This window comes from Meriones unguiculatus, chromosome 6 (genome assembly GCF_030254825.1).
Source record: "Meriones unguiculatus strain TT.TT164.6M chromosome 6, Bangor_MerUng_6.1, whole genome shotgun sequence".
NCBI classification, from domain to species: domain Eukaryota; kingdom Metazoa; phylum Chordata; class Mammalia; order Rodentia; family Muridae; genus Meriones; species Meriones unguiculatus.
In genome coordinates, this window is record NC_083354.1 from 58,807,477 (window position 1) to 58,833,892 (window position 26,416).

Below are 26,416 nucleotides of genomic sequence, written 5' to 3' on the forward strand. Positions count from 1 at the left end.
CCCAAACCAGAATGTAGTTGGGGGGTGGGGAAGGAAGGGCTGAAGACAACAAAACAAAACAAAATAGGAAGGAGGCTAGAAGTAGCCAGTGCAGATCATCACTCCTCCAGCTCTAGAAAGCTAGCTGGCAAACGAAAGAGACAGAGAGAGAGAGAGAGAGAGAGAGAGAGAGAGAGAGAGATTTTTATTTTCCTTTTGCGTGGAGAATTGGTAAGTTTTCTAACTGGACATCACGTGAAGGATGAGTTGAAGGTCCCTTTGTCTGGAAAAGAGTTTAGAGCCTTGGTTCAGCTGCAAGGAAGCCAAATGAAGTTAGAAACAAAGGGCAAATTGAAGGATTCCGACTCTTGGCTTTTTGTGTTTTCTTTACTAGAAAATAATTAGACCTAATGAATATGCAGGCGCTAAGGCTAAATCCTGGGCCAAGCTGATGGGCTTAAAACTGAGCTAAGTAGAGACGCAACCTCCATCGCCCCCGGCTGCACATCCGCGTGCATTTTTTGAAACGTATAAATGTCCCTCGGTTTAATTGATGGAGTCACAGGGATTTCCCCCCTGCTTTTAAGCGCCATACTCCTCTACCTTTTAACAATCATTTTAATATATAGTCAATGGTTCTTTGTGGATGGGACAAAAAGCGACTACGCACTGTCGTTGAATAGACTTTGCGCTGGGCAAAGACAGGTTAATCGAGGGCCGCATCACGAAAACAGGCGAGTGTTGTATGTTTGCACGGAATCCAAATGTCTGCATTTTCCTAACTAAATCAAAGGGAGTGTTATTTCTTTTTCTGCTCACTCATCTGAAGGTAAGTAAATTTTCTCTGGCGATCAAAAGCCTGGTCGGCAACAAAGACCGCGCCCGCTTTTTCCACCGTCTTGTTGTGGCAAGTTGCGGAATTTCAATAACTGTGACAAGGGTGACTGATTTGTGAACTGGAAAAGGTTTGAATGTCACAAAATTTACATTGGTCCTATCTACCGGGGGATTTAAATGCCAAAAAGTACTCCGGGATCTCTAGGGAGCTTAGAGAGATCCAGAGGAACAATGGCTCGTTGGGAAATTTACAGTTTTACCTGAATGAAAGGGGCCGGGGATGGGAATCGGAGGGCAGAGTGAGCGGGCTGGGGGTGGGGGGGCAGACGACGGACCGGACCGAGAAGAGAGAACAAGCGAGGGGAGAGGGAGCCCGGCAACTACATTTCCAAACTTCCATTAAAAACAAAACCAAAAAAACAAACAAACAAAACCCAACCCGACAAACCTCAGGAACCGGGAAAAGTTTAAGAGTCCATCCACCTGTGTTTTGGTGTGAGTGTGCACGCAGGAAGGAAGTCTGGTAAACTAAGGCTAGGGGAGGCTCCAAGAAATCACGTTTCTAGGAAAGAGAGTGGCGTGCCCTCGCGCGCTCCCGAATCTTAAATTATAAACAGGAGAGAGGCCGGTCAAAAAGGAAGCAAACTTCAAAAGGAGCAAATAACAAAAGCTTCTTTTGCTGCCCTTGAAAGGGGGGTGGGGGGAGAATGGGAGGGAAGGAGAAAAGAAAGTTGCTGAATCGGGACATTCTGGAAGTGCCTTTGGGGTGTTTCTCGGCTGCTCCCGGTGCTGCTCTCCGAGAAGCTGGGGGTCTTGGGTCTCCAGAGGCTCAGTGGAGGTTTGAAGGAGAGTAGCAGAGGGAAGAGGAGGGAAAGAGGGAGAGGAGAGGAGGGGAGAGGAGAGGAGGAGGAGGAGAGAGAGAGAGAGAGAGAGAGAGAGAGAGAGAGAGAGAGAGAGAGGAGGGGGAGGGAAAGAGAGAGAGTGGGAGAGAGTGAGACATTAGAAAGATGGAAAAAAGCGGGGGGGGGAACGTAGAAGAGGGGGGAACTGGGAGAGGGAGGGGTAGGAGACAGAGCGAGAGGAGGGAAGGGGAAGGAGGGGACAGGGAAGGGAGGAAGAGAAAGAGAGAGAGAGAGAGAGAGAGAGAGAGAGAGAGAGAGAATGGACTATGGGAGGGAAAAGGAATCGTGGCATGTATATATTTTTTTCTTCCGTGAGAAGAGGGGGAAAAATTTGCCGGGGTGGGGGGGGAAGTTGCTACTCCTGGCAGCCCCGTTAGTCAAAAGGGGCTGTCAAGCGCTTTACAATACCTGGGATTGATGAGGCGGGCGGGCCAATGAGCAGCGCGCGGCGCCACCGCGCGCCCTTCGCTGGCGCGGCGGCCCCAGGCGGGGTGTGTGGAGGGACGGCCGCCTCGCCAATCGTCGCCCGCGTCGGTCGCACGTGACGCCTCCCCCTGCTCCCATTCATCGGGGGGGGGGGGGGACGACGGTGTCGTCCTTTCAATTCATTTATCTGCAGGAATGATTGCTGCTATCAGTCTCGCGCTCACCGCCCGGCTGAGGAGGTGAAAGTTTCTCCCCAGGAAGATAAACCGCAAAAGACAATATTGTGCATGATTTGCGCCTTTTCTTTGCTTTTTTTTTCTCCTCCCCCCCCCTTTTTTTTTCAAAAAAAAAAAAAAAAACAGAGGGGGAAAAAAAGGGAGAGTGAAGGAGCGAGGAGAGCCTGAGAGAAACAGAGGAGAGAGAGAGAGAGAGAGAGAGAGAGAGAGAGAGAGAAGAGAGAGGGAGAGAGAGAGAGAGGAGACAGAGAGACAGAGAGTCTAGTGGAGAAGTGAGGAGGGGCTCGCTGCGCGAGGAGACAGGGCGAGCGGCGGCGGCTCCTCGCGCTCACATTCCTCTATGCCACAAATCCGGGAAGAAGTTTTATTGGGGGGCTGAGATGTTCTATGCCTTTCCCCGGGCAGCCTTGACTCGAGGCCCTCTCGGCAGAGACTGAGCGGCGAGAAAGTGCGAGCCCCGGCCGGCGCGGTTCGAGCGGCAGGCGCCGGAGCCCGCCTTCCACCGGCCGGCAGTCACCCCGCTTTGCCTGCCCGGGGCCGGGCGGGCGCCGGCTCGCTCCCGGCCGCTGCCTGCTGGCTAAGACTTCGTTAGGTGGGTCGATCTCCCCCTCCCTCCTCCTCTTCTTCCTCCTCTTCCTCCGCCTCCCAGTCCTCCTCCTCCTCCTCCTCCTCCTCCTCCTGATCTTCCCTCCTTGGCGGGCGAGGGTGGGGGGGGGCGGGGGAGGCCGGGGCTCGCCCCGCGCAGCCACGATGCTCCTGGACGCCGGCCCCCAGTATCCCGCGATCGGCGTGACCACCTTTGGCGCATCCCGGCACCACTCGGCGGGCGACGTGGCCGAGCGAGACGTGGGCCTAGGCATCAACCCGTTCGCCGACGGCATGGGCGCCTTCAAGCTCAACCCCAGTTCGCACGAACTGGCCTCGGCCGGCCAGACAGCTTTCACGTCGCAGGCTCCCGGCTACGCGGCTGCCGCGGCCCTGGGCCACCATCACCACCCGGGCCACGTCGGCTCCTACTCCAGCGCCGCTTTCAATTCCACGCGGGACTTTCTGTTCCGCAACCGGGGCTTCGGCGACGCGGCGGCGGCCGCTAGCGCGCAGCACAGCCTCTTCGCGGCTTCGGCCGGCGGCTTCGGGGGCCCACACGGCCACACGGACGCCGCGGGCCACCTCCTCTTCTCCGGGCTCCACGAGCAGGCTGCGGGCCACGCTTCGCCCAACGTAGTCAACGGGCAGATGAGGCTCGGTTTCTCCGGGGACATGTACCCGAGGCCGGAGCAGTACGGCCAGGTGACGAGCCCGCGATCCGAGCACTATGCCGCGCCGCAGCTCCACGGCTACGGGCCCATGAACGTGAACATGGCTGCTCATCACGGGGCCGGCGCCTTCTTCCGCTACATGCGCCAGCCCATCAAGCAGGAGCTCATCTGTAAATGGATCGAGCCGGAGCAGCTGGCCAACCCCAAAAAGTCGTGCAACAAAACTTTCAGCACCATGCACGAGCTGGTCACGCACGTCACGGTGGAGCACGTCGGCGGCCCGGAGCAGAGCAACCACATCTGCTTCTGGGAGGAGTGCCCGCGCGAAGGCAAGCCCTTCAAAGCCAAATACAAACTGGTCAACCACATCCGCGTGCACACGGGCGAGAAGCCTTTCCCCTGCCCGTTCCCCGGCTGCGGCAAGGTTTTCGCGCGCTCGGAGAACCTCAAGATCCACAAAAGAACGCACACAGGTATGGAAACTGACCTAGGACGCTCTACCTCCCACCCGGGCTTGAGATTCGAAAGTTGGGGGGGGGGGCGGCTGAGAGGCACAAGCCTTAACATCGGTCGGGTCTGGGCCTCAGATTCCGGGAACCAGGCAGATCTGATTTGTTTTTTTTTTTTAAGTGTTTAGAGTATAAGGAAACAGAGAGCGCGGACAAGAAGGATCTGAGCGTACAGATATTTTTTAAAAACAAGGAATAAAAAAAAAAAAAAAAAAAAAAAAAAAAAAAGAGTTGAAAACTGGGATGCCGAGTCTGGCTTGGGCCAGCGCTCGACAAGCTGGAATCCCAGCCGCGGAGGCGCCAGTAGCTTCCTCGACCAACGAATCTTAAAACTCTTCCTGTTGGCTATCCTCCCCGGGACTTTGTTGAGTTTCCTTTCTGCTGGGAAAAGGTGGGAGAAGTTGAGGATGAGTTAAAGGATGTAGAAGTAAAATAAAAAGGAAGAGGCGGTAGGTTCAGTCGGGGTAGGAGCTGTAATTGGGATCTGAGGAGGACGTTAGGTTTATGGACATTTGAAGAAGAGATTGAATTTGACCAATAACGGGTTGGAACTGAGGAGTGAGGACAGTCGGTGGAAGGTGCAGATAATCCTGCCAATTACACTGTAAAGGGACTGTTCTTAAAATGCGGGGTTCCCGGTTGGCCTTTAAAAATACTGACCGGCCGGAAGCTTAAAGAAACAGCAGCAACCATAACAAAACAAACCCCAGGCAGTTTAGGGCTTCGTGTTGGGTGATGGGGGTGGGGGCAGGTTGGAAATTATGGGCCACTTGGGGTTAAGAGTCAGTGCATCTGACCGCCCTCCGCATTTGGGCATTGTCTGGTGGAGGAGAACCCGACTTGAACTCTGGTTTAATGGTCCAGTCAGGTGAGAACTTTGGGCATGGAAGCCCCCTCCCCCCCTTCTAGCAGACGCCATAAAATGTGATGTGTGTAGGGGGTGGGGTAGAGTTGGGTGGATGAGGTTCGAACTTGGTGTGCAGAGCATCTGGGAGGGGAAAGAAGGGAGGAGAAAAGAGGAAAGCGGGAGGTGAATCAGCCCGGTCCTGAAAACTAGAAAAGAATTGCCAAGTAGAAGCCGCTAGGTGACCTCTGTCAAGAGCCGGGCAACAAAACCAGTATCTAGAGCTGTTGCTCTTCTGGATTGAAACAAACAAAAACAAACAAACCAGAAACTGCTCCTGCTACTTCTATGGCTACCACCACCACCAACTGCAAAGTAAAAATTAAATGTAGATACAATCGTCTCGGGGCCTTAAAACAGAGTTAAGTTATTCATAGTTTCCCCTCCAGATGCGTGAATTTATCAAAACTCCACACTTTAAGCTCGAAAGCGCTGCCCTCGGGCAGCCAGCGTTTTAATCTACTCAGTAATTTTATTTACTAAACTCTGCCAACGGCTACCGACCCGTTTCGAACGAGACCCATCTCTCTCTCTTTCTCTCCCTCTCTCTCAACTTCCACCTCAGGGGAGAAGCCCTTCAAGTGCGAGTTCGAGGGCTGCGACCGGCGCTTCGCCAACAGCAGCGACCGCAAGAAGCACATGCACGTGCACACGAGCGACAAGCCCTACCTTTGCAAGATGTGCGACAAGTCCTACACGCACCCCAGCTCTCTGCGCAAACACATGAAGGTAAAGACCGCCGCGCCTTGGCCGCTAGCGCGCCCTGGCCGCTGGCGCGCGCTGGCGCGAGCCCCTCTCTGCGCTCCGGCTCCCGGGCCAGCCACCCTGGAGCGGCCTCTGGGAGGCCGCAGGAGCCCCAGAGGCCAACGGTTTGGTTCGGTTGAGTGGAACCGGGGCGGAGGGAGTAGGGGTGGGAAGGATAGCGGCACCACGGGCCCTTTAAACTCGCTGCTTCGTAACGAAAGTAAACACAAGTGAGGTGGCTCCGAGGCCGCGCTAAGCTGGGCCATAGCTCCCGGCAGCCAAGGGCCAGGCGGGCGAGGTGCGGCCCAGTGCCCGGCTCTCAGTATCTGCTCTCCCTCCAAGTGGCCAGGCAAACTTTAGGAAGCCCAACTTTCCTAGACTCCGGCCTCCAAAGCAACCTCCTCCTTCCCAGCTCCCCTCCCCCTTTTCTTTTGTGAGTCCTCCGGGCAGAGTCTCCCTCCTGGAGCGTGGCTGTGCCGGGCCAGGCCGGGGAGAACCCAGCCCGGAGTCCCATTGGTCCTGCGGGACGAGAGAGTCTGGGAGATCCCCGGCTTTGAAAGAAGCGGGGAGGGGGAGGGGAAGGGGGTGCACCGCGGGGGAGGGGGAGCACAGCCTTCCCAGCCTTCCCAGCCACGGCCCGCTCTTCATCTTCATTAAAAAGGCAACTTTCTTCTCTCAGGTCCACGAGTCCTCTTCTCAGGGCTCACAGCCTTCGCCCGCCGCCAGCTCCGGGTACGAGTCGTCCACGCCACCCACCATCGTCTCTCCCACTACAGACAACCCGACCACCAGTTCCATGTCACCCTCCTCCTCCGCGGTCCACCACACAGCCGGCCACAGCGCGCTCTCTTCCAATTTTAACGAATGGTACGTTTAAAATCAGAAACAAAAAAACATGGCAAACCTATTTAAGAGACTGAGCACTCGTATACCCAATTATTGAAAGAATCCTGAGAGTCGAGAAACCCCTCGTCCCGATCCCGCAAACGTTGTTTTTGTTTTGTTTTGTTTTGTTTTGTTTTTAATCTGCCGGTAAATCCAGGACTGAGAAAAACAGAGGAAACAGCAAGCCTCTAATTTTTTTTCAATTTTCTATTCCCTTTCTTTCTTTCTTTCTTTCTTTCTTTCTTTCTTTCTTTCTTTCTCTTTCTTTCTTCCTTTTTTTTTTCTTTCTCTCTTTGGAAAAGGCTTGGTAGCTGAAGGGCGGGAGGGGGTGGAAGGGAAGGCGGCTGCCAGACAGAACACGGCCAAAGGCCCTGAGGGCCAATTTCTTGTTGGATCAGAACAAGCTCTCTGGGGCTGCAGCTTTTCTCTTTATCTTCTTGTTTTGCTTTCTTGTAAATACAGAATTATTAGCTTAAATCTGTTCTGTTGGATTCTGTATATAGCTACACCTCGGTTGGAGTGGGTGGGTGGGATCGTGGCGTGGTGGTCTTTGCATTGGGGAGGGGAGGGCCGGCGGGAGGGGGGAGGGGAGGGGGGGGTGGGCGGCCGAAAGCCAACTGTTTGTACTGAATGGCGAGAATGTTCTAGTAAATGTGTACCAAAATGTGAACTACTTTGTACGATTTCAGTCTCCACGTCGACCTAACAGAATATTATTGATATTAATGTGCTTTTTTTGTATAAAGTGCAAACATTTCGTCCCAAAGTCTGAGTACTTTAGTGCAGTAAAATGTTGTTTCATGTCCTGTCAATAATTCGTATAGTACGAGCCTTGGATCTACGTGTCAAACTGTTCCATTTGTTTATGTAAAGTGATATTAAAAAAAGATATAAACTATAGCTGTCCATTGCTTTTGGCAAAATATACAACCACACAATGTATATAATTCCTAGTTTCCATATTTATCCGCATGTAAAGGGCCCGGTTTATCCATGTTACAGCTATTCAGTATTTATGGCTAGAAAAAAAAAAAAAAAACTCGTATGTACACTTTAGTTTCCAGAACTGTTTGGTAACCTTTCGTACCTTATTAAAGATTCTTAAATCTCGGTGATTGTGGTAGGAATTTCTTCTTCGCATCCCCTTCCCCCAGCAACCTGTGCCAGCCTTAGCGGATCTTCGGGAAAGCTCTCCAGCCTCCCTTGCCTTCTTTTCTGTCATTGCAGGTCATATAAACGTGATAAATGAACGCTACCCTGCTGGCTCTCCGAGAGGGTGTAATTAGTATTTATATCAAAATTTATGAAACAAATTTTCGGCCTCAGTATAATTTAAATGACCTTTGCAGACATAGAATAACAACCATAAAAATAACGGAAATAGATTGCACAGGCAGCATCAATATTAATGCGAGCGAACTGTGAGAAGCTCAGGGGCTCTCTCTGTAGCCTTGCAAATGAACTTGCAGTCATTCAAGGGTTCAGCTGCACCCCCCTTAAATCCCCTGGTCTGAAACTGGATTGTAGATTTACAATATTATATTTTAAACTGCTGTCTTCAATTAAACTATTATGGTCATAACTAATTTTCAGGATGCCGATGCATGCTTTTCCAGACCTTCCATCTTTGTACAAAAGTAAATGTCCATAAAGCGTTTCACTTATATATTTTTTCAAACATGATGCTAATTTAAATTAATTACTTCCTATGATATATTATTATTTCTATAATTTTGGTACTGCCATTAGTTCTCTCAAAAATACATCTAGGAAAGAGAATTATTTTATGTAATGTGATTATCTTTCTATCTCTTTTATTTATTTCTCATTTACTTAAGAAATTCGTTCCATTGGCTGGCGTTGATACAGTAAATTTGTAAATGAGGAGACAATATAAAAAAATCTAAATTACTTGTGCTTAATGACTGTGGCAGAACGCCTTTTCTCTAAATCAGATTGTCTTTCTTGCAGTTTAGTTTGATAGATTTGCAAGCTATGCTGCCTCGGCGAAGTTAGGTTCTCTGGTAGGGACGCTGGTTTCTTTGTCTCTGGTTGTGGCTTGCATGATCGCCCCATTAGGCAGACTACGTAGCTAGAACTCACAAATCAGGCCCTTGGCTATGGCTGCGAGGGTGTGGATGTGTTAGAAGTCCGGGGAGGCATGGTTCTGCTTCTCTACCATCCTATGTAGGTCCTGGAAGTTACAGGCCTAAGAAGGAGAACCTTCTATGAGATTCACATGTCTTTCACAGCAATAGCAACTTAAGAAATTATACCACTGGCTAATCATAAAATAAAAATGTTATCCTCTTTAAAGCAACCTCTTGTATTTCTCATGTTTATCAACAAAGTCTTGTTTATGGATATAAGACTTTGCTGTATTTACTTTATCGCATTTGGGGGGTTAACTGTAAAAAAAAGTTCTGTTTATAACAGCAATATTGGCCTTTCATAAAAAGAGCGCCACCTTGCAAATTTTGTTGAGATTTAAAAAAGTTCAATGCCTGAGCAAGAGTTGCTGTTACTTCTAAAAATCTGTGAAATTAAAATCCTGATCTGAGTAGGTTTGGGGATTTAACACTGAGCAACAGTGTGGTATTTCAAGTGATAGCTCAACATTGAGCCAAACTCTAAACACAGAAAAGGAATAGAGGAGAGTTCATTTTTCTAAGAATAACAACAGATCCATTAATAATCTTTACCCCTTTTTATTAGAGATGAGGTTTTCAGGAGAACCTGGTATGAATACAAGGATAGATTTAAGAGCACTTTTGTGGTTTTGTCAGAGCTTTTAAGAAGACAGCATAGGAGTCTATCTTTGATTTGACTATTTCTAAATCAAGTTTACTTCAAATGTGAAATTCTGTTGGATTATTATGTACCCAATGCCCTTTTGCTTTAATATCATAGTGTAATTACTAAATATCACACTATGGCATAAGATTCATATAAACTATTTAAAAATACATCTTAGCAGTAAGTATTTTTTTTCAAATTTCTAATATTCATGTAGATTTTTAAGGTCAAATAATTTTATTACCATTTGAGAAGCCCTCTGTATGTATTTATGAATAATCTCACAGCAAAAAAACTTTTATAATAGAAGAAACCATTTATGTCAATTTCCTTTTAGCATTGTTTTCTCCAATGCCCACCACAAAGAAAAAGTCATTAATGATGTAAGTCACCAAAATAATGCTTTAAACTTAAATGTAGTCTATTATTTTGCTGGCACCTTTAATGTCTGCTTCTTGAGATGTATTCTTTATACTTTTCTTCATGGGCTATTAGGTTTTGAAATTCATGAATGTGAACAGAGAAATATATTCTTAGACTCTATTTAGCAGGAGCTGAAGATGTTGCAAATGGCTGGTTTCTATGTGTAGTTGTGGATTTTGATCTAGGCAGAAGGCCGTATTGGTTCATAGTGCATACTGCATTGTATTCTGGATACTACCAAATGATTAGGACAGCTAACAAGTTATTAAAATGTTATTTTGTGTCAACAGAAAATGCCTGAGTACAAGCAATCATTTGAGAAATGAAGAGAAATGAGTTTGGTGTGTGTGTGTGTGTGTGTGTGTGTGTGTATACATGCATTCAAAGAGCAAGCATAGAAACACACAAGCACTGTTTATTTGGGGGCTGAGTAATTCTCAAATATTGCAGATCCTTTGTTTTCTTCTTCAAAAGCTACCCCCAACTGCTTTAAGCATTTGCAGCTGATGATTTTGATTTTTTAAAGTCAAGCATTCAAGTTAACCTTTAAGAAGCAAACCACCTCTAAAAGAAAGATGTAACCTTTCAATTGCCTTATATTTATTTATTTATTTATTCATATATTTTTTTTATTTAGCTTTAACTGACAATGAAAATAGCACTAACCTTCTTTCCTGATGGGCTTGGCATTTAGATATTTTTATTTGTTGATTGTGAAGTTTTCTCCAAACTTTGAAAGGCTTGTCAACAGCAGTATCCTGTTTAACATCTCACCCTCCTCCCCAAATGTTCTTCAGCACCAATTTTGAGGCCAGGGTAGAATTAGTGCCCAGGCCACTAATGAGTCATTGCTGATAGACTTGGTACCTGAGCACATTACTCTCCAAGAAGAGTCTTGGAGAAAACCTTGGATCTTAAAGATGGATTCAGGATAAGCCTTTCTGAGGGGTGACTGCATGGGGTCTGGCATACTTAGAAGGAAGGCCCTGGGTTCATTCCCTTAGCTATTGTTGGTCTAGATGTGAAAACATTAGATTTTATATCTTTCAGCTTCTACTTATCTCATTCCTCCAATTTAAAATGCTAATCACTCCTTTTTAGGTACAGAGACCTAGACTCCCAGTAACAGCAACTGCAGTTCTCAGAACTGAGCATTCAAGCCAAGAAGAAAAGCTGTTTTTATAAAGATGGTCAGAGTTGATATCATTCTTTCCTTTCAAATTCTTGAAACTAGAGTAGCAAATGGAAAGACTGATCTAGTTTTGCTCTCCCAGCGACTTAAAGGCCTGGCTAACCTATAATATTTTTCTCTTAATTTTTAAAGAACCCCACTGGCTGTAACATGTACCCATTTAAAATAGCTATAGAATGTAAGATTTTTTTTCCCCCGGGGTGTGTGTGTGATTATATAGAAATCTCATTTTCCAATGATAGTTACTAATTTGAGGCAAGCAATAAAAATGTTAACTAATAGCATGTATTCAAACTTTTAAAGTCTACTGAAAATATGTTACCCTATGCACAAAATGTGGACAATGTTGCTCTTCAGTCTAGGAGCAGTTGCGTGGTTTAGTTTCTCTGCAATAGGAAATATACCATGCCAACGAGGGACTGTTATAGCCTACAAGGTGAACTCATCATCAGCTCCGCACCGGGGTGTCCATAGGATAAATTTAGAGTTTTTTTTTTTTTTTTTTACAAATAAGTGGGAATTTAGCCATCTAGCGTGGAAACTATGTTGGCCAGTGGTGATGCCAAGAGACCCGTGACTGTACCCTGAATCATTCTGATAGCCTTCAGTAGCCAAGGGCTTTCTCTGTAGCAGGCTCAGGAGAACACAACAGGATGGGAAAGTTCCGCAGAGAAGCACCCACAGCACCAGACAGCTCCCGAACGGGAGCGAGAACACACTGAAACCTTGCCTCCAACAACAGCAGACTCGCTACGTGGCCTCACCACTGGGCAGACTTAGAAATCCAAAAGCTATCGCTTGCTTATTTGTGCAACTCTTTCCACTGTAAGCTTCAGGGGAAAAAAAAAATCTGGACATAAACGCTGAGAAAGGCTCAGATCCCCGATTCTTTACTTTTTGTAATTTTCTTTTTCTTCTCCCTTCCGGGGATATTTTTTTTTAAGCCTCTGACAAAGAAACTGAAGTTGTAGAAGAGGAGAAAAGCAAGATTAAAAGATGGGATAGAGTTTGCTGATGGAGACTTTTTTATTTTTATTTATTTTTTAATGCCTAGATATTTTGAAAGTAGGGAATCGGGCCTGAGCAGTGAGTAGAGACGACCCTCTAGGCAGCTAGCCTTCCAGCCCCTGCCTGGGAGGGGTGACCACACAGGGCTGCGCGGGGAACCGAAGGAGCCGGCCGCGGCTCCGCCAGCTGGGACGTCTTTCCAGGTCCCCCCTAAAGCCTGCCGCGGGACCAGCGGCGCGCATGCGCGGCAGGCCGCCCAGGGCTCCACGTGCTAATGAATATGCATGGCGCCCCCGCCCCCGGCGGAGCGGAGGAGGGAATCGCGGAAGCTCCAGCCTGTGAAAGTCTCTGGCCTGACTCCCAAAATAGTGCGGCGGGGGAAGCCGCACGTGTTTGTTTTCAAACCGCGCTGGTTTAAGTGAGTTCACAATGCCAGCGGAGGCTCGGGCAACCTGCGTCCGCCCCTGCGAGGGCCGGGTGGCGGGAGCGGGGCCGGGGTCTCCCCGCTCTCAAGGGCTGGGCTGCTGGATGGCTTGGCTCCAGCCGGCCACACCGTCTGGCTTGCTCCTGGTCCACTCAGGCTAACCGCGCGTCCTCTTCCTTCTAAAGCGGGTTCTGTCACCCAGGCGGTTCGCAAACGCACACCATCTCCGCAGACACAGCATCCCGAGGACGCAACTGGTCCTCGGGTCCAGGCCCGGCGATGGGAGGTCTCCTGGGGGCTTCCCTTATTGAGAGCCCAATCCCGACGTATGTCTGTCTGTCCCTGCGTCGCCCTCTGACCTTCCTCTACCCCCGCCCCCGGCCCTCCTCCGAGTACCCACCTTTACTGCCCTAGACGCTGCTTGCTTGCTTGCACAACCACCCTAGGGTATTTTGCGGATCCCTCCCAAATACTAGTCAGTTTGCTGCTGGCCGGCCCGGGACAGCCGGGCTCACACACGCTCTATTCGAGGATTAGTGCCCCGAGCTGCCTTGACCCAGAGGCCGGGAAGTGTGGACCTCAGATACCGGAGTCACGGTTTTCTCTCCCCCTGGCCTTCGTGGATTTCTCTACGGTGTGTCGTAGGTTGAGGCCTGGGAGTTGTTTTCAGAGCAATTGTGTAACCTGCCCGACAGAGTGGAAGTCTCTGAGGCGACTCTATCCTTTTAGGGACTTGGAGAATTACTTCCTTTAGGTGTTTCAATGAAAGCCCCGTCCAGGGATGGCAGCAACGGCCTGCATCCCCTGCAGCCTTCCTCTGAAACCATCCTTTCAGCTGAACAGGTAGAGCCGTTTCGTAGCGCTCACGCACTGTCAGCAGCCAGAGCCCCAGCCACGCACTGTCCGGTTCACACTGAAGTCTGCCTTAGGGCCAGCACAGCCAGCCTGCCGGTTCTTTCACCTGGCTGCCATCAAAGACAAACCCTCTCAGGCCTCAGACTCGAGGTTTTGTACACTTCGGTACCGGAACAAGGCCTTTCTTCCTAGCTGGCGTGGTAGCTCACTGTACCAGTCTCGCAGCTCCGTAAAGGAGGTTGCATTTGCTGTGGGCTCTTTCCAGGCCTCGCCATTCCTTGCCCCCCTGAGGGTTAGGCCCGTGGAGAAGCCTGCTCAAAGTCACTCACCCTGAACACTCAGACATAGTGGTTAGAACATAAAGGTTCGGTTGGTTCTTTTGGAGGTGCTCACAGCTTCTGGTTAGCGCAGAATCCTCGAAACAGAGACCATCCATGGCTCGAGATTTGGGCCTTTCTGAGTTTGAAAACCAGGGGACCAGGACCCCGGGACTCTAGATAGTGATGAGTTCTGTGAGGGGGTCGGTGGGCAGAAAGCTCAAAGCCAGCGTGTGTTCCCGCGTCTTTCCTCAAAGACCAAGGCCCAAAGAACCCTTCTCATTTGGCGCAGGCTGAAGGAAGGGAGGGAAGGGGCGGGATGGAGTTGGGGGGGGGGGTCGGCACACTGCGGGGGGTGGCGGGAGGCTCAGTCGACAGCGCGACTCAACTCGGCCTCCGCCTGGGAGCGGACACAGTGGCTGTGCTCTCCCGGCCGAGGAGCAGGGGCGTCAGAGCCAAAGCCCCAGAGACTCAGGTTCGAGAGGGGCCGGCGGCTCCATGCTCGGTCAAGTTCAGTCTACACTGGCGGCAGCTTGCGGGTGCGGGAGCTAGGAAGAGGGAGCCCCGACCGACCTGCCTGCTGCTTTCTTTTCCCCCACATTTGCGCCTTAGCCCCTTCCCAAATTGCTTGTCTCCGGTAGGAATGACTCTATTCACTCCGCTGCCATCAGCTGCCAAACCTGTCCGAAATCTAGACCCCAGACCTGGTAAGTCCAGTTCTTCCTGAGCCCCCAAGCCACATTCCCAGCCACGTGGGTTTCAAGCCTGCGTGTGCGCGCGTGACCCGAGGAGCGCGCCAAGTGGGGCTGTTTGGAGCAGCCTTGGCCCACCGCTGGCCTGTACCCCCATAGTAACCCCAAGGGTACTGGCTTCCTTAGTGAGGCGAGAGATGCAAATGCCAGCTTCACGATCCGGGATCCTCTTTGGTCCTGTAGTCACCATGGCTATCTTTGAAAAAAATAAAAGAGAAAGAAAAGAAAGAAAGAGAGAGAGAGAGAGAGAGAGAGAGAGAGAGAGAGAAGGAAGGAAAGAGAAAAAAGAGAGAAAGAAAGAAAAAAGAAAACAATAGAGAAAAAAAGAAAAGAAAAGCAAACAAGCAAGCTTTTCCCGGGGTGGGGGTTGGGTAAGGCAGGAGACTTGCCTGACTTTCCCTAGGCAGTTTTTAATCACAAAGGTGTCCAACAAAATTTACTCATATTTTTACTGGGACTCTATGAAATTATCATCATTACTGGTTTAACATTTAACATGTGCGTCACTCATAGCTTCTCAAGTATACATGCCTCTTGGGGACAGTTTAACAATTGCTTTGTCCGCCAATACGGGTCCTTTCCTAGGAGGAATAAAAACTCATAATTTTAAAAATCAGCTGCATTAGGACACATCGTTTACTAACGTGAAGAACGAGGTGGGGGGGATAGAGGGAAAACAGTCATGGTATTTCTAGCTGAATGTCCTGCGTGCACTATTATTGAAATGTGAGAGATGGATGGGGGGGGGGGTCGATCAGGGCGCTGGATGGAAGAAGGCTTTTGAACTACGCTGCCCTGTTGCACAGGCCTGACCTTTGGCTGACACGGCCACGGAGCAGGCCGTTCGTTAACGAGGATTTGATACATTAGACATTCCAGCTGGGCGTGTAAACCCACGCTCTGAATCCAGATTTCGCTTAAATTAGTGTTCTAGGAAATGATCTTTCTAAGTCCTGAGGCTTAACCGAGCGTCAGGCCCAGGGCCCTGAAAAGGGCAGCGATGGATACTGGAGAAAAGGCACATTCCTGGCTCTTTAAATAAATAAATAACAAGAAGTAAAAACAAAACAAAAACATTTTGAATATTTCCTGGACTCCTCCAGGGGTCCACTTTGAGGCAACGGCTTAGAAAGAAGGCTGATCTCATGTATTCGATCTGAGACATCTGACCAGGCAACGCTGTGAAAACAGTTACAGGGTGGATACCCATAAGAGACGAACATCCTAGGAGATGCTACAGTGTAACCATATATTCTCAGGAGATACTAGAGTTTTTAACCTAGGCAGCTAGACACAAAAGGAGAAGAAGAAGAAAACAAACAAACAAACAAAAAACAAAACAAAACAACAACAACAACAAAAAAAAAAACAAAAACGTGATCACAACTTCTGCGGAGACTTTGGAACCCAGATAGGGCTGACAACCTTGTGCCCGAACAGATTGAGCCTGCAGCTGGAGAGGTCTCAGGCAGGGCTACTTGCGTGGTGGGCGCCAAGGAGCTCTGGCAATATACAGAACAGTGCGACCAAGGTACCCTTTCGTTTCGCTGGAGTCTCATCAAAACTCTGTTGGGAGATGCCTGTCCAGGAAACGCTTTTTTTCTCCCCCTTTCCATCAACAGATCCCGCTAGCGGATAGCCATAGCGGGGTGGGGGTGGGGGATTCTCCTCTGCCACAGTTCAAGTACGAGAAGGTGGAAGACGGTTGAGCTTGGGAAATGAAGTGGCAGAGCTAGCAGACCTCCAACCCACCGGGCTTCTACGGCCGAAAGCCCTGCCGAGCAGCTCAGGGCCAGCCCCCCGCAACCGGAGCGCGGTCGTTTTCCAGGCGAGTTTTCCTAGAGCAGGGCGAGGCTGGTTCCAGGGACCCGAATTTACTATCGGAGAGAACTACGATAAGCACTGTTCGGAATCATGCCTCTTCAAGAGAATCTCTACCTCTGTTCCTCCAGTCCTCTGGGTGTAAATGGAAAGATGGAAATTAAACGAGAAAGGCAACTACTATCATTAAATATAAAACAAACAAAAACTTTGAAAGCAAGGACCCCTGGGAAAGAAACTCTTCTTTCAAAAATGTGAGTTAAGAAATCCAGTCAGGACCGGCCACTGATAGATTCAGTTTGTTTCGGCCCCAATTCTGCGGACTCAGACATCCCTCTTGGATGTCTCTCAACATTTGGGTCCTCTATACCAGGAAGACCAAAGTTCTTGTGGACAAAACAAGTTTTTCTATATATTTTTTAAGAAGTTTTCAGTTTTGGTGTCTCATAAAATCTGGCCTAAAGATCAGGCTGGCGAGGAAGTACGAAAGCCCCCGGCTAGTTAGGTCGGAAGCTGAGTTCATTTCCCCCAGAGGCGGTTCCCAGCCACTTTACAGTTTGCGACTCTAGCCCGAAATGCACCTTCGAGTTCTTTCCTTTTTAGGCCCTTGTTTTTGAAGTCAATACAAGCCAATGCTGACCTCCGGTGAGAGTGGAAGGGAGTTGCCTCCATCCTGGCTGGGTTTTCTAAGCTCCTCATCCCCTGTGGCCTGAGAGGCTACCCTCACTGGTTATGTTTTCAGACAAGGTCGCAGACTGGTAGCGGCTTGTAGTCCCTGGAGTAGCCAAACTCAACTCTAACTTTTCTGGGGAACGGCAAGCTAAGCCCCCTTTCCTCCCTCCGGGGGAGGTTAAAGGGGCCTTTGCCCAGGGCTCCCAGTAAAAGCCAGTCCCCCCTCCTTGAGGGAGGGTGCAGGAAGGTGCTGCTGGAGACCTGACGCAGACAGTGTGGCCACTGACGTCAGGGGCTGTTGGCCGCAGGACCCTAGCCTGGCCGCAGGCGCCGTGCTGGGGCCTCGTTAATTTTCCTCCCCGCCCTGGGCGTAGGGAAGAAAGCGCAGGCAGCTCTGGCGGGCAGGTACTCTCTATCTACCTTTTCCTTGGGGAATGTAGCAGGAAAGGAAAGAGAAAGAGATTCGGTTTTTCAAAGCCTCGAAACTTAACTTCTCACTTTCCGCCACAAGTAAGTATGGAACTCACTTTCTACCTTGTCTGAGGGGACACTGGTCTTTGTAAAGGTGGAGACCATTTCGCGAGAAACCCAACGTCTGGGACTTCAGCACCCCAGTAAACCCAAGCTCTCTGCTGCTTCGTTTTGGGTCCAGCTTTAGCGGGAGCTCCTACACTGTTATGGTTGATCAATAAAAAGAATAACCACTCCCTCCCATTCCTCCAGAGACACAGCCAAGATAAACAGGAGAGCCTTGCAGAACTTTTGTTTGTTACACCCAAGGCAGTTTTCCTCTGTAAAAGCGTTTATAGTAACTAGGATAACAAAGAATTCTACACATTAAGCAGCAGCTTCAAAAATTTCACCCTTTCTGGTCCCAGTACCTATGCTTTTTCAGCTTTTCAGAGCCGGTCACGGAGAAGGGGATTTTCTCTTTCCTCGGGTGGGCAGGGGAAAGAAATCATGCAGTTCCACAGGTGACAGTTAAGTGAGTTTCTGGAGAAACAACTAACTGAAATTAGAATAAAATATAAAATCACACACACACACACACACACCAAAAGAAGCAATTTACAAATCCAAATGATTTTAATATCATTTTCCATAACGCATTTCTTTGAAACTAGATAACTGAAGAAAAAACAAAAACCCTCATTCGGCACCTTACACGAATCTTCATGTATTGTTGAAAAATAGACGTTCTTGATAATACAGAATCACCATCATAATGAAGACTGTAAGATGTATTCATCCAGTACCCACAGGGCCAGAATGCAAAGCCACTGTAGTTACAGCAATGCCCAGAAAAGTTCTATACAAGGCAAGTCATTCTAACACAGAGAAGTCAGTGGTCTGGGTAGTAATATTGTTGTGAAACTTTTGCAACAGTGTAGACTGCTTTTCTTTCAACATTTTGATTATTTTTATTAGGAAATTAATAAGTTACTTAGCCAATAATTATATGGCAAACACATACATTGATCTACAAAAATCTGCTCAATTATTATTTTATAAAAATGAGCAGAACAGAACATTTATAAGATTTATACATTTTTTTTGAGGGAGAATTTTGGCAAGTTTAAGTGGTCACACTAGTAAATATACAAGGTTCTGCAAGCACCAAAAGAAACAGTGTCTGGAACTGTGTATTTGAAATGTCAAAAAAGGTTTGGAAGAAACTTTATTTAGGGCAAATAAAAATAATTGAGCAAAAGATCAAGATCAAAACTGTTTTCAGTGATCATTTTATAGTTTGCAATATTTAATACTTAGACTTTTACTTAAAATTCCAAAGCCATGTTAACAGGATTGGGAAATACTTGAAGATGAGGACAGTAGTTCATCAGCATTCAGTAACTTCAGTGCCGTGTTGCTATTTTATGTACTTCTTTTATGTTCCATAAGTCTTTCCAAAGGCCTTCGCTATTTTTAGTGCAGTGGGCTGAAATTTATGGGCCTATTATATATTCCAGACTATGTGTGTAACATTATAGCTTGAGGGAAAAGAAAACTATGCTAAAAGTCACCTAATATTATTATGGTTTTAATCAATAAGTATTACAAATATAAATTTGTAAAAGTGATAAATTTCAAAGTCATTTTTTTTTTTTTTTTTGTGCTCGTTGCTGTCTCCAAATAAGCAAGTGATCTATATACAGCTTGGAGCTTAGTCTCTGGGGCCATGTGACTTTGGCTCCTTCTCAGTTAAGGCTTTACTTTCTGACCTGGCAAAGCCAGTTGGCTCAGAGTTTTCTTTGTGAACTTCAGTACCCTGGACAAGATGCCCTCTACATTTTTATATCTCCCTCAAAACAGTGAGTTGGTTTAATATTGCTAATTGAGTTAGAAAAAAATGTTTAAAGATAGAATTTGATTTATGAAACAAATTAAATCAAGATAAATGCTTAATTGATTTGAACACAAATTTGGTGGAGTGGCATTTCCACGTCACATGCCATTTGTTCAAATCCTTTTCTGAGAGTCACTTTTCAGAGACATGGACACCATTCAACATTAAAAGAAAAAAAATTACTTTGCAGTTGGAAGATAAAATACATTTTCAAAACGTTTTGTCAACATAAACTATAAAGTATACTTTTTTAAACCAGGGGCATGAATAGAAGGGATATTAAAACTCAGAACCTCAGGGGAGCCTATTGGCTAGAGCATCCATATGAAAATGGATGTAAGATATATTAATACACCCACTGAAGTCTATATAAATCCTGCTTTATAAACAGAGAGAGAGAGAGAGAGAGAGAGAGAGAGAGAGAGAGACTAGCACAACAGTTTTTCTACAGACTCTCTCATTTCTGAGTTAGTGTGAAGAGCTACATATATTGACTCTATTATTTAGTTTACTCTATTTAGATCCTGAAAACATTTCTTGTTACCTTCCTATCAGCTGATTGCACCTGAGTGGATCAGTCCATCGATTAATTAATGGAACAAACAAGCTTTAAAGATAAATACAGTCAAAATGATAGTGACTATAACATCTCAAAAAAAAAATCCAAACACTTCTTTTCTCTAGAAATAGGTTAAAAGTATGGTGTTTTCCATAAGGAAAACATAAATAAAAACTTTATTCTCTTTGAGAGATGATGGGTATCATCTGTTCTTGTAGATAAAAAAAGAAAATGTGTCACAGCTATTTTTCTTTTCTTCCCTTTGCTCACCTCTACCTCCCTTGCCTTTATTCTCATCTCCACCTCTGTCTCTGTTCCTCACATTTGCTCTGGAACGAGGCAATATGCACTTTTGAGAAGACTCTTCTTAGGAGGGTGGCAATGGCACAGTCAGCTCGCCACTTGAATCTTAGCCAAGATATTGTCTATTGGGAGCAAGTTTAGTTGGTGTGCTCAGGTGCAGTGGGCTAACACAAGCTCCCATGGATGGACTTAGACATTATGAATGTTAGACTCTGGGATGCTCTAAGGCTTTCAGATCCTTAAATTCTATTTTCATGGTTGGGTCAAACCAACTAAAAACCCAGTTTTGACAATTGTCAGTGAATGCTTGTGAAAGGATACACATCAGTCACCAGGATATCTCTATTTGCAGAACTATGCAGAATTGTGGAGAATTTTTTCCTTCTGCTTCTGTTTTTATATCTAAATACAGGTTCTTTTGTTACTAACAACAATCCACTTTCTTGTTTTTATTATTGGTTTGTATTCATTTTAAAGTGTTTCCTGTAAAAGTGTCAGCATACTGACTTATGTTTTTATGTGTCTGTGAATTTCCAATCTGCTCTGATTATTATTAAGATATGATTTTCATTTTTCCTGGGAGTGATTTGATTCCTTGGCAGAGTTTCCTAGAAAAATTTTAAGCTCTTCTTATGACATCTAATAGTCACCCCATGAGACCAAGAAATAATTTATGCTCTTTGAAGCTGGCTGTACTTAATTTCTATGAAGTTCTGCATAGCACTCACCTATTCCTAATGCAAGAAACAGAGAAAAACAGTTTACATATTATCCAGATTCTTGTTTTCCTTTCTCTGTTGTATTCTGGATTCACTGGAGAGAGCTGCAGCCTAGATCAGTCTGATCTCTATTGACAGACAGCTCTTTGAATAAGAGACTTCTGGTAGGTGTGCAGTGCTTTTTGATTTTTGTGTGTGTTTTTAATTATTTACATGTTATGTGACTTTTCACGTTTATTTATTTTTAAAATGTGTTTATGTATTTAATTTTATATGCATGGAATGTGTTTTCCTGCATGTAGCTCTGTGAACCACATGTGTGCCTTTTCCTACCGGACTGGATTTAAAAATGGTTGTGAGCTACTGTGGTGGTGCTGGGAATTGAATCCAGGTCTTCACTGGCAAGAACAGCCAGTGATCCTAACCCCAGAACCATTTCTCCATTTTGTCTTCTCCTCCACACACACACACACACACACACACACACAAATGGAAGGATATATATATATATATATATATATATATATATATATATATATATGCAGAAGGATATATATATATATTCTGAACAAATTCCAACATATATGAAAGTAGAATAATGTAACAATCACTCATTGGTAATATTTACCAACTTCTGCTTCATATAATAGTGTTTATACTTCTACTTGAAGATTATTTTGAATTATATCATCTTAAATATCATATGGTTAAAATATAAATATTTACTACTTACCTAAATAGGTAGTTCATGTAAAACAGAGTGTTTTTGTGAAGGCAGCTTGTGTGTTTTTCAGAAACATTCTCATTTTGAGCTTATGGATGGTTATTCTCATTCTTTTTAAACAAAAAACTATTTTCAGTACTAGAGATCTTGTTGGCTACTGGAATCAAGAATCACTGCGGTGTTTCAAAGGAAAAGAATGATTCAGTTGGTTATCATCATAACCAGCAGAAATGGAAGCATAAGGTAGAAACGCTTGTAATACTCAGGGTCCAATAGTCATAAGGTCAGAATTGTTCACCCAGAAATTTTTGAGTTTGAGACATGATTATTAAGATTTTTTTTTTGAGAAAAAAAATAATGAACATGTATCGATGTACAAAGAACTATTGTATCTGGAAAAACTCACTAAAGAAATGCTGGATTTCAGCATCGAAATGTCTGGATTTCAGTTGACATGGCAATCTGTCAACTCCCAATAAAATGATAAACATGAGTTCATGTGATTCACGTATAAATTTTAATATGATATGTAATTTTTTGCTTATTTATTTCTGTGCACATTGCCATGTGCAGGCCACAGCACATACATGTAGACATCAGAGGACAACTTGTGAGAGTTGGTTTTATCTTTCTAACGCACGGAACTGAGAACTGAACTCAGGTCCTGTGCTTGGCAGCAAGGACCCTTACCTGCTGAGCTGACTTGCTGTCCTAAATGTTACATTTTCTTAGCTCACTAAGTTATCTAAAGCTGCGTATTATGGCTAATCTTTAGAAAGAGAATATGTGATAGCTGTTTGATTAAAATTAGAAAAGGTGGGTCATTCACTTTTTGGGTGTGAAAGGTAGACTTTGGAAGTTCTGATAATTCTTTTAAATTCTTTTTATTTACTTTTTGAACTTATTTTTAATTTATATATTCACTTTACATCCTGATTGTAGCCCCCTCCCTTCTCTCCTCCTGGTCTCACCCTTCCACACTCTTTCTCCTGTCCCCCCCTCCTTCTCCTCAGAAAGGGAACCCCCTCCATCAGCCCACCCTAGAGCATCAAGTTGTGATGCTTGATGAGGATGACTGAGCTCATCCTCATCTACTGAGGCCAGGCAAAGCAGCCCCACTAGGGGGAAGTGACCGAAAAGCTGGCAACAGAGTCCATGTCATAAACAGCACCCACTCAACTTACTGGAGACAGGAAGCTCAAGCTTGTCAGGTACATAGGTGAAGGAGATCTGGGTCCAGTCCATGCACGCTCTTTGGATGGTGCCTCCACCATCTCTTTAAGCCCCATGGGCTTAGGTTCCTTCTTCTGTAACCAAGCTGCCCCTCAGACTTCTTTTAGAGCACCTTCCTGGTGGCATATGAAAATGCATTAATCTTTTCAGCTACAATTAATTATACATTTTGGAATCAAAGTACATTTCAGTCTTGGAATTTTGTCATTGTTAGGTAATTAAAAAAAAAAACATTTTAACACTGAAGTGTGTGTGTATGTGTGTGTGTGTGTGTGTACATCACAGTGCAACTTTTAGAAGTAAATGATTTTCTTTCCTCATGCAGGTTCCAGGTATTGAACTCACACCATCCTATTTGGCAGCAGTCACCTTTATCAGCTGAGCCATCTAATTAGCCCCTTGTTTACTTTTCTTGAGAGTTTCACCATGTATTTTAGGGTAGCCTTGGAACACTCTAATCGAGGTTGCCTTGATCTCACAACCGCAGGGATTACAGGTGTGTACCCCCATGCCCAGTTTATCACAGACTTTGAGTTTTAATAGTGAGCTTCAATGTTTAGTTTATGATACTCCTCTCCTCTTCCATCTGGCTCTGAAATATTAGGAATGAGAATTTAAATCATTTAAAATAGCAAAGTTATCTTCTCAAGCTTTGTCCTACTCACAACACTGAATCCTGTCTTAGTTGTCATCCCTACACTGAAACCATGTTTTCCTGCCTGGGACACTCATCTTTGCTGGAGAATACACTGTCCCTGAGTTCCTCCTTGAGACCTGGAAGCATCTTAGTTTTTTAATTCATTGAAATCAGATTCTGGGACTGGAGATAAAGCCCAGTGGTTAAGAGCACTGGCTATTCTTCTGGTTGACACAGGTTCAATTCCCAGCACCCAGATAGCAGCTCAGCACTGTCTGTAACTCACTTTACAGTGGATCTGACTCCCTTACACAGATATACATAAGGCCAAACACCAATGCACATTAAAAATAAATAAATAGCCACCAGCACTCTGGAGGCAAAGGCAAGTGGATCCCTGAATTTAATGCCAGCCTGGTCTACAGAGTGAGTTCCAAGACAGACAGGACTATACAGAGAAACCCTGTCTTGAAAAACAAAAACAAATAAACAAAACAAACCCCAAGGCTCTGATCCCCTCCCCCACAACCTGCTTCTTTTTATGTACTCAGAGACTAGGCTTATCTTTTCTCGGCACTGTGCCTGCTATCTCGAAATTTTGACACCAAGTTATACATGAGCATACTAAAATTTGAAGGTATATGTAAGCTGACTGACCTTTGTAGTCAATGTGGGCTCCTTTTAGGTCTGAGTTTCTTAGACTACTTATATCAGAAGCAAGCTAGGGGCGAGCAGGGGGAGAATGTTAAACATTCATGCTCCTGGGTATTACTTCAAGTGTAGTGAATTGGAACCTTCAAGTTAGGGATAGTAATTAGGGCTCTGCATTCTTAGCATAGTGAAATTTGAAAAACATTGACTAAGTCCCAATGCGCTCTTAGATTTGAGTTTATCTTTTCTTCCCAAGCCCCGTTACTGTAACATAAAGCTGCTGATTCATATTTCTCACATCTGGAATTCTTAACGGTTCAGAAAAGTAACCAGCCAATCAATCAAAGAGCCAAAGGAACATTTTTTTAAAAAAGCAAATAAAGCTGCATTTCAAATACATTACTGAGGTTAGTACTTCGTTATAATGAAACAATCTTCTGGATTTGGCATTAGAAAGGAACACGTTCAGGATATTAGCAACAATACTGTAGATGAAAATAAATTTCAAAATCTTAAAAAAATGAATTCATAGTCTAGGTTACAGCAGTGTACAGCTTGCTTCCTGAATGTAGTAGGACAAGGAAATTGAGGAACGTATTTCCAAAGGATGCCCATATTGTGGGTAACAGGAACACAGAACATTACAGAAAAACAACTGGGAAAATGTACCTGATTCAAATATGCTTTCTAAGTTATGTAATTCTGAGTGAGAGTTAGAGTATCTGTTTAATCATGTTTCCATCATTGCATCTTTTGATGAATCTATGGCTGACTACATATTCAACTATCCTCTGTCTACTAATCACCACCTTTGTATTTATCTGTCTTTAATATGCAAATTTGATAAAATTAGAATGCAAGTTCCATGAGAGTCGAGGACTCTGTCCATTTTATTTATGGATTTGCTGACCTAAAAATGTTTGTTTCTTAATGTATTTTTCATGTATTTGTTGGTTGACTTAATTAGTTGAATACAATTCATCAGAAAATACTTTCAAAAGAACATTAAGTGTAACTTGTCACAGATTGGTTGGAAACTGGTTTGTGGATGCAGATTTCAGAGTTATAATAACTTGTCTTAGTGTTGAATGTTACCATATTTGAAAGTTTTGGTTAGTTTGCTATGGGTCAATCCTTAGCCAGTCATTTTTGGTAATAATTGTGATTTCTCTTAGAGATTTCTTTCTCCTTTAGACATGAGGTTTTTATGAAGTGTAACTTAGACTTGTTTAGAAGTACAGGCATTGGAGGGATTTCTGGATTAGATATTTTCTCCTGTTAGAAATGGTCTCTGCATGTACAAAGGCAAAGACATGTACTGGCAAGTGGTACACATTTGCTGCATTTCAGGAGAGCTTCAATGGTAGCCTGCTCTCTAAATTTGATTTTCCAATCTATGTGAAGAAAATTAATGTACTGAAGATACATCTAGGAATACTTTTGGTAATCGTTTGACATATATTTTCTGTGGAAATATGTTAGCTGTTTGTACATATAACAATGTAATTTATCATCTGTTTCCCAGTACTGAAGAGTGGTGACAGCACGTGAAGTTTTATTTTAACTTTGAAACTTTCAACTTCTTGTTTACTTTGAAAACAGTTATCTATTAATGTTTTCTATGCGGCAGCATCTCTTTTAGGATTGAGAGGGAGTCAATCCTAAAGACAAGAGGAGCTTGTCTTCTACTGAGCACATGGGTGACAGCAATGAACTGTGGAAAGGAACATAAGAAAGCAAACTTTAGCTAGTTACGAGTTCTGTGCAAACACTGAGGACAGCCCTGAGACAGAGAGGAACTTAGGCAGGAATGGGCTGACAGAACTAGCAATGGCTTTTATGAGGGCAGGGTATTTAGCTGGGATTGACTGAATCTGAAGAAACCAGGCAGGAAAAGAGCAAGGAACTAGTGAATCGAACTCCAAGTAAAAGCTAACAACATGTTTCAGTTAAATCATCAATCTATTAACTCAAACAAATGGCTTGCTGAGAGTATTTTGTGGCAGGTGCCATATATTCGAAGATGTTGACAAAACACATATTTTGGGTACCAGATATCATAGGATTCAGATTCTGGTGGTAAAAGAGAGGTTGGAGGTAGAGAAAGAAGAAGAGATGGAGAGAGAGGAAAAAAAGAGCAAAGATGAGGAAACAAGGAAGAATAAAAGAGGTAAAATATTAGACAATGTTAAGTGAATTAATTCTAAGTGCTCAAACAATGTGATAGACATATATGGGTGGGGTGTCTGAGCTTGGACTAGAGAAAGCCTTTCTGATTGATTTACCCATGTTATGATAATAG

General features: G+C 45.1%; 1 protein-coding gene across 1 annotated transcript; it reads left to right on the forward strand.

The window, feature by feature from the left end:
* Positions 1 to 2,281: 2,281 nt before the first annotated feature.
* On the forward strand, positions 2,282 to 10,194 carry Zic1 (Zic family member 1). Its single transcript, XM_060385535.1, has 4 exons — positions 2,282 to 2,383; positions 2,786 to 4,112; positions 5,618 to 5,781; positions 6,476 to 10,194. The coding sequence occupies exons 2-4, from the start codon at positions 3,131 to 3,133 to the stop codon at positions 6,671 to 6,673; spliced, it is 1,344 nt and encodes a 447-aa protein (XP_060241518.1). The 5' UTR covers positions 2,282 to 2,383; positions 2,786 to 3,130; the 3' UTR covers positions 6,674 to 10,194.
* The last annotated feature ends 16,222 nt before the right edge of the window (positions 10,195 to 26,416 follow it).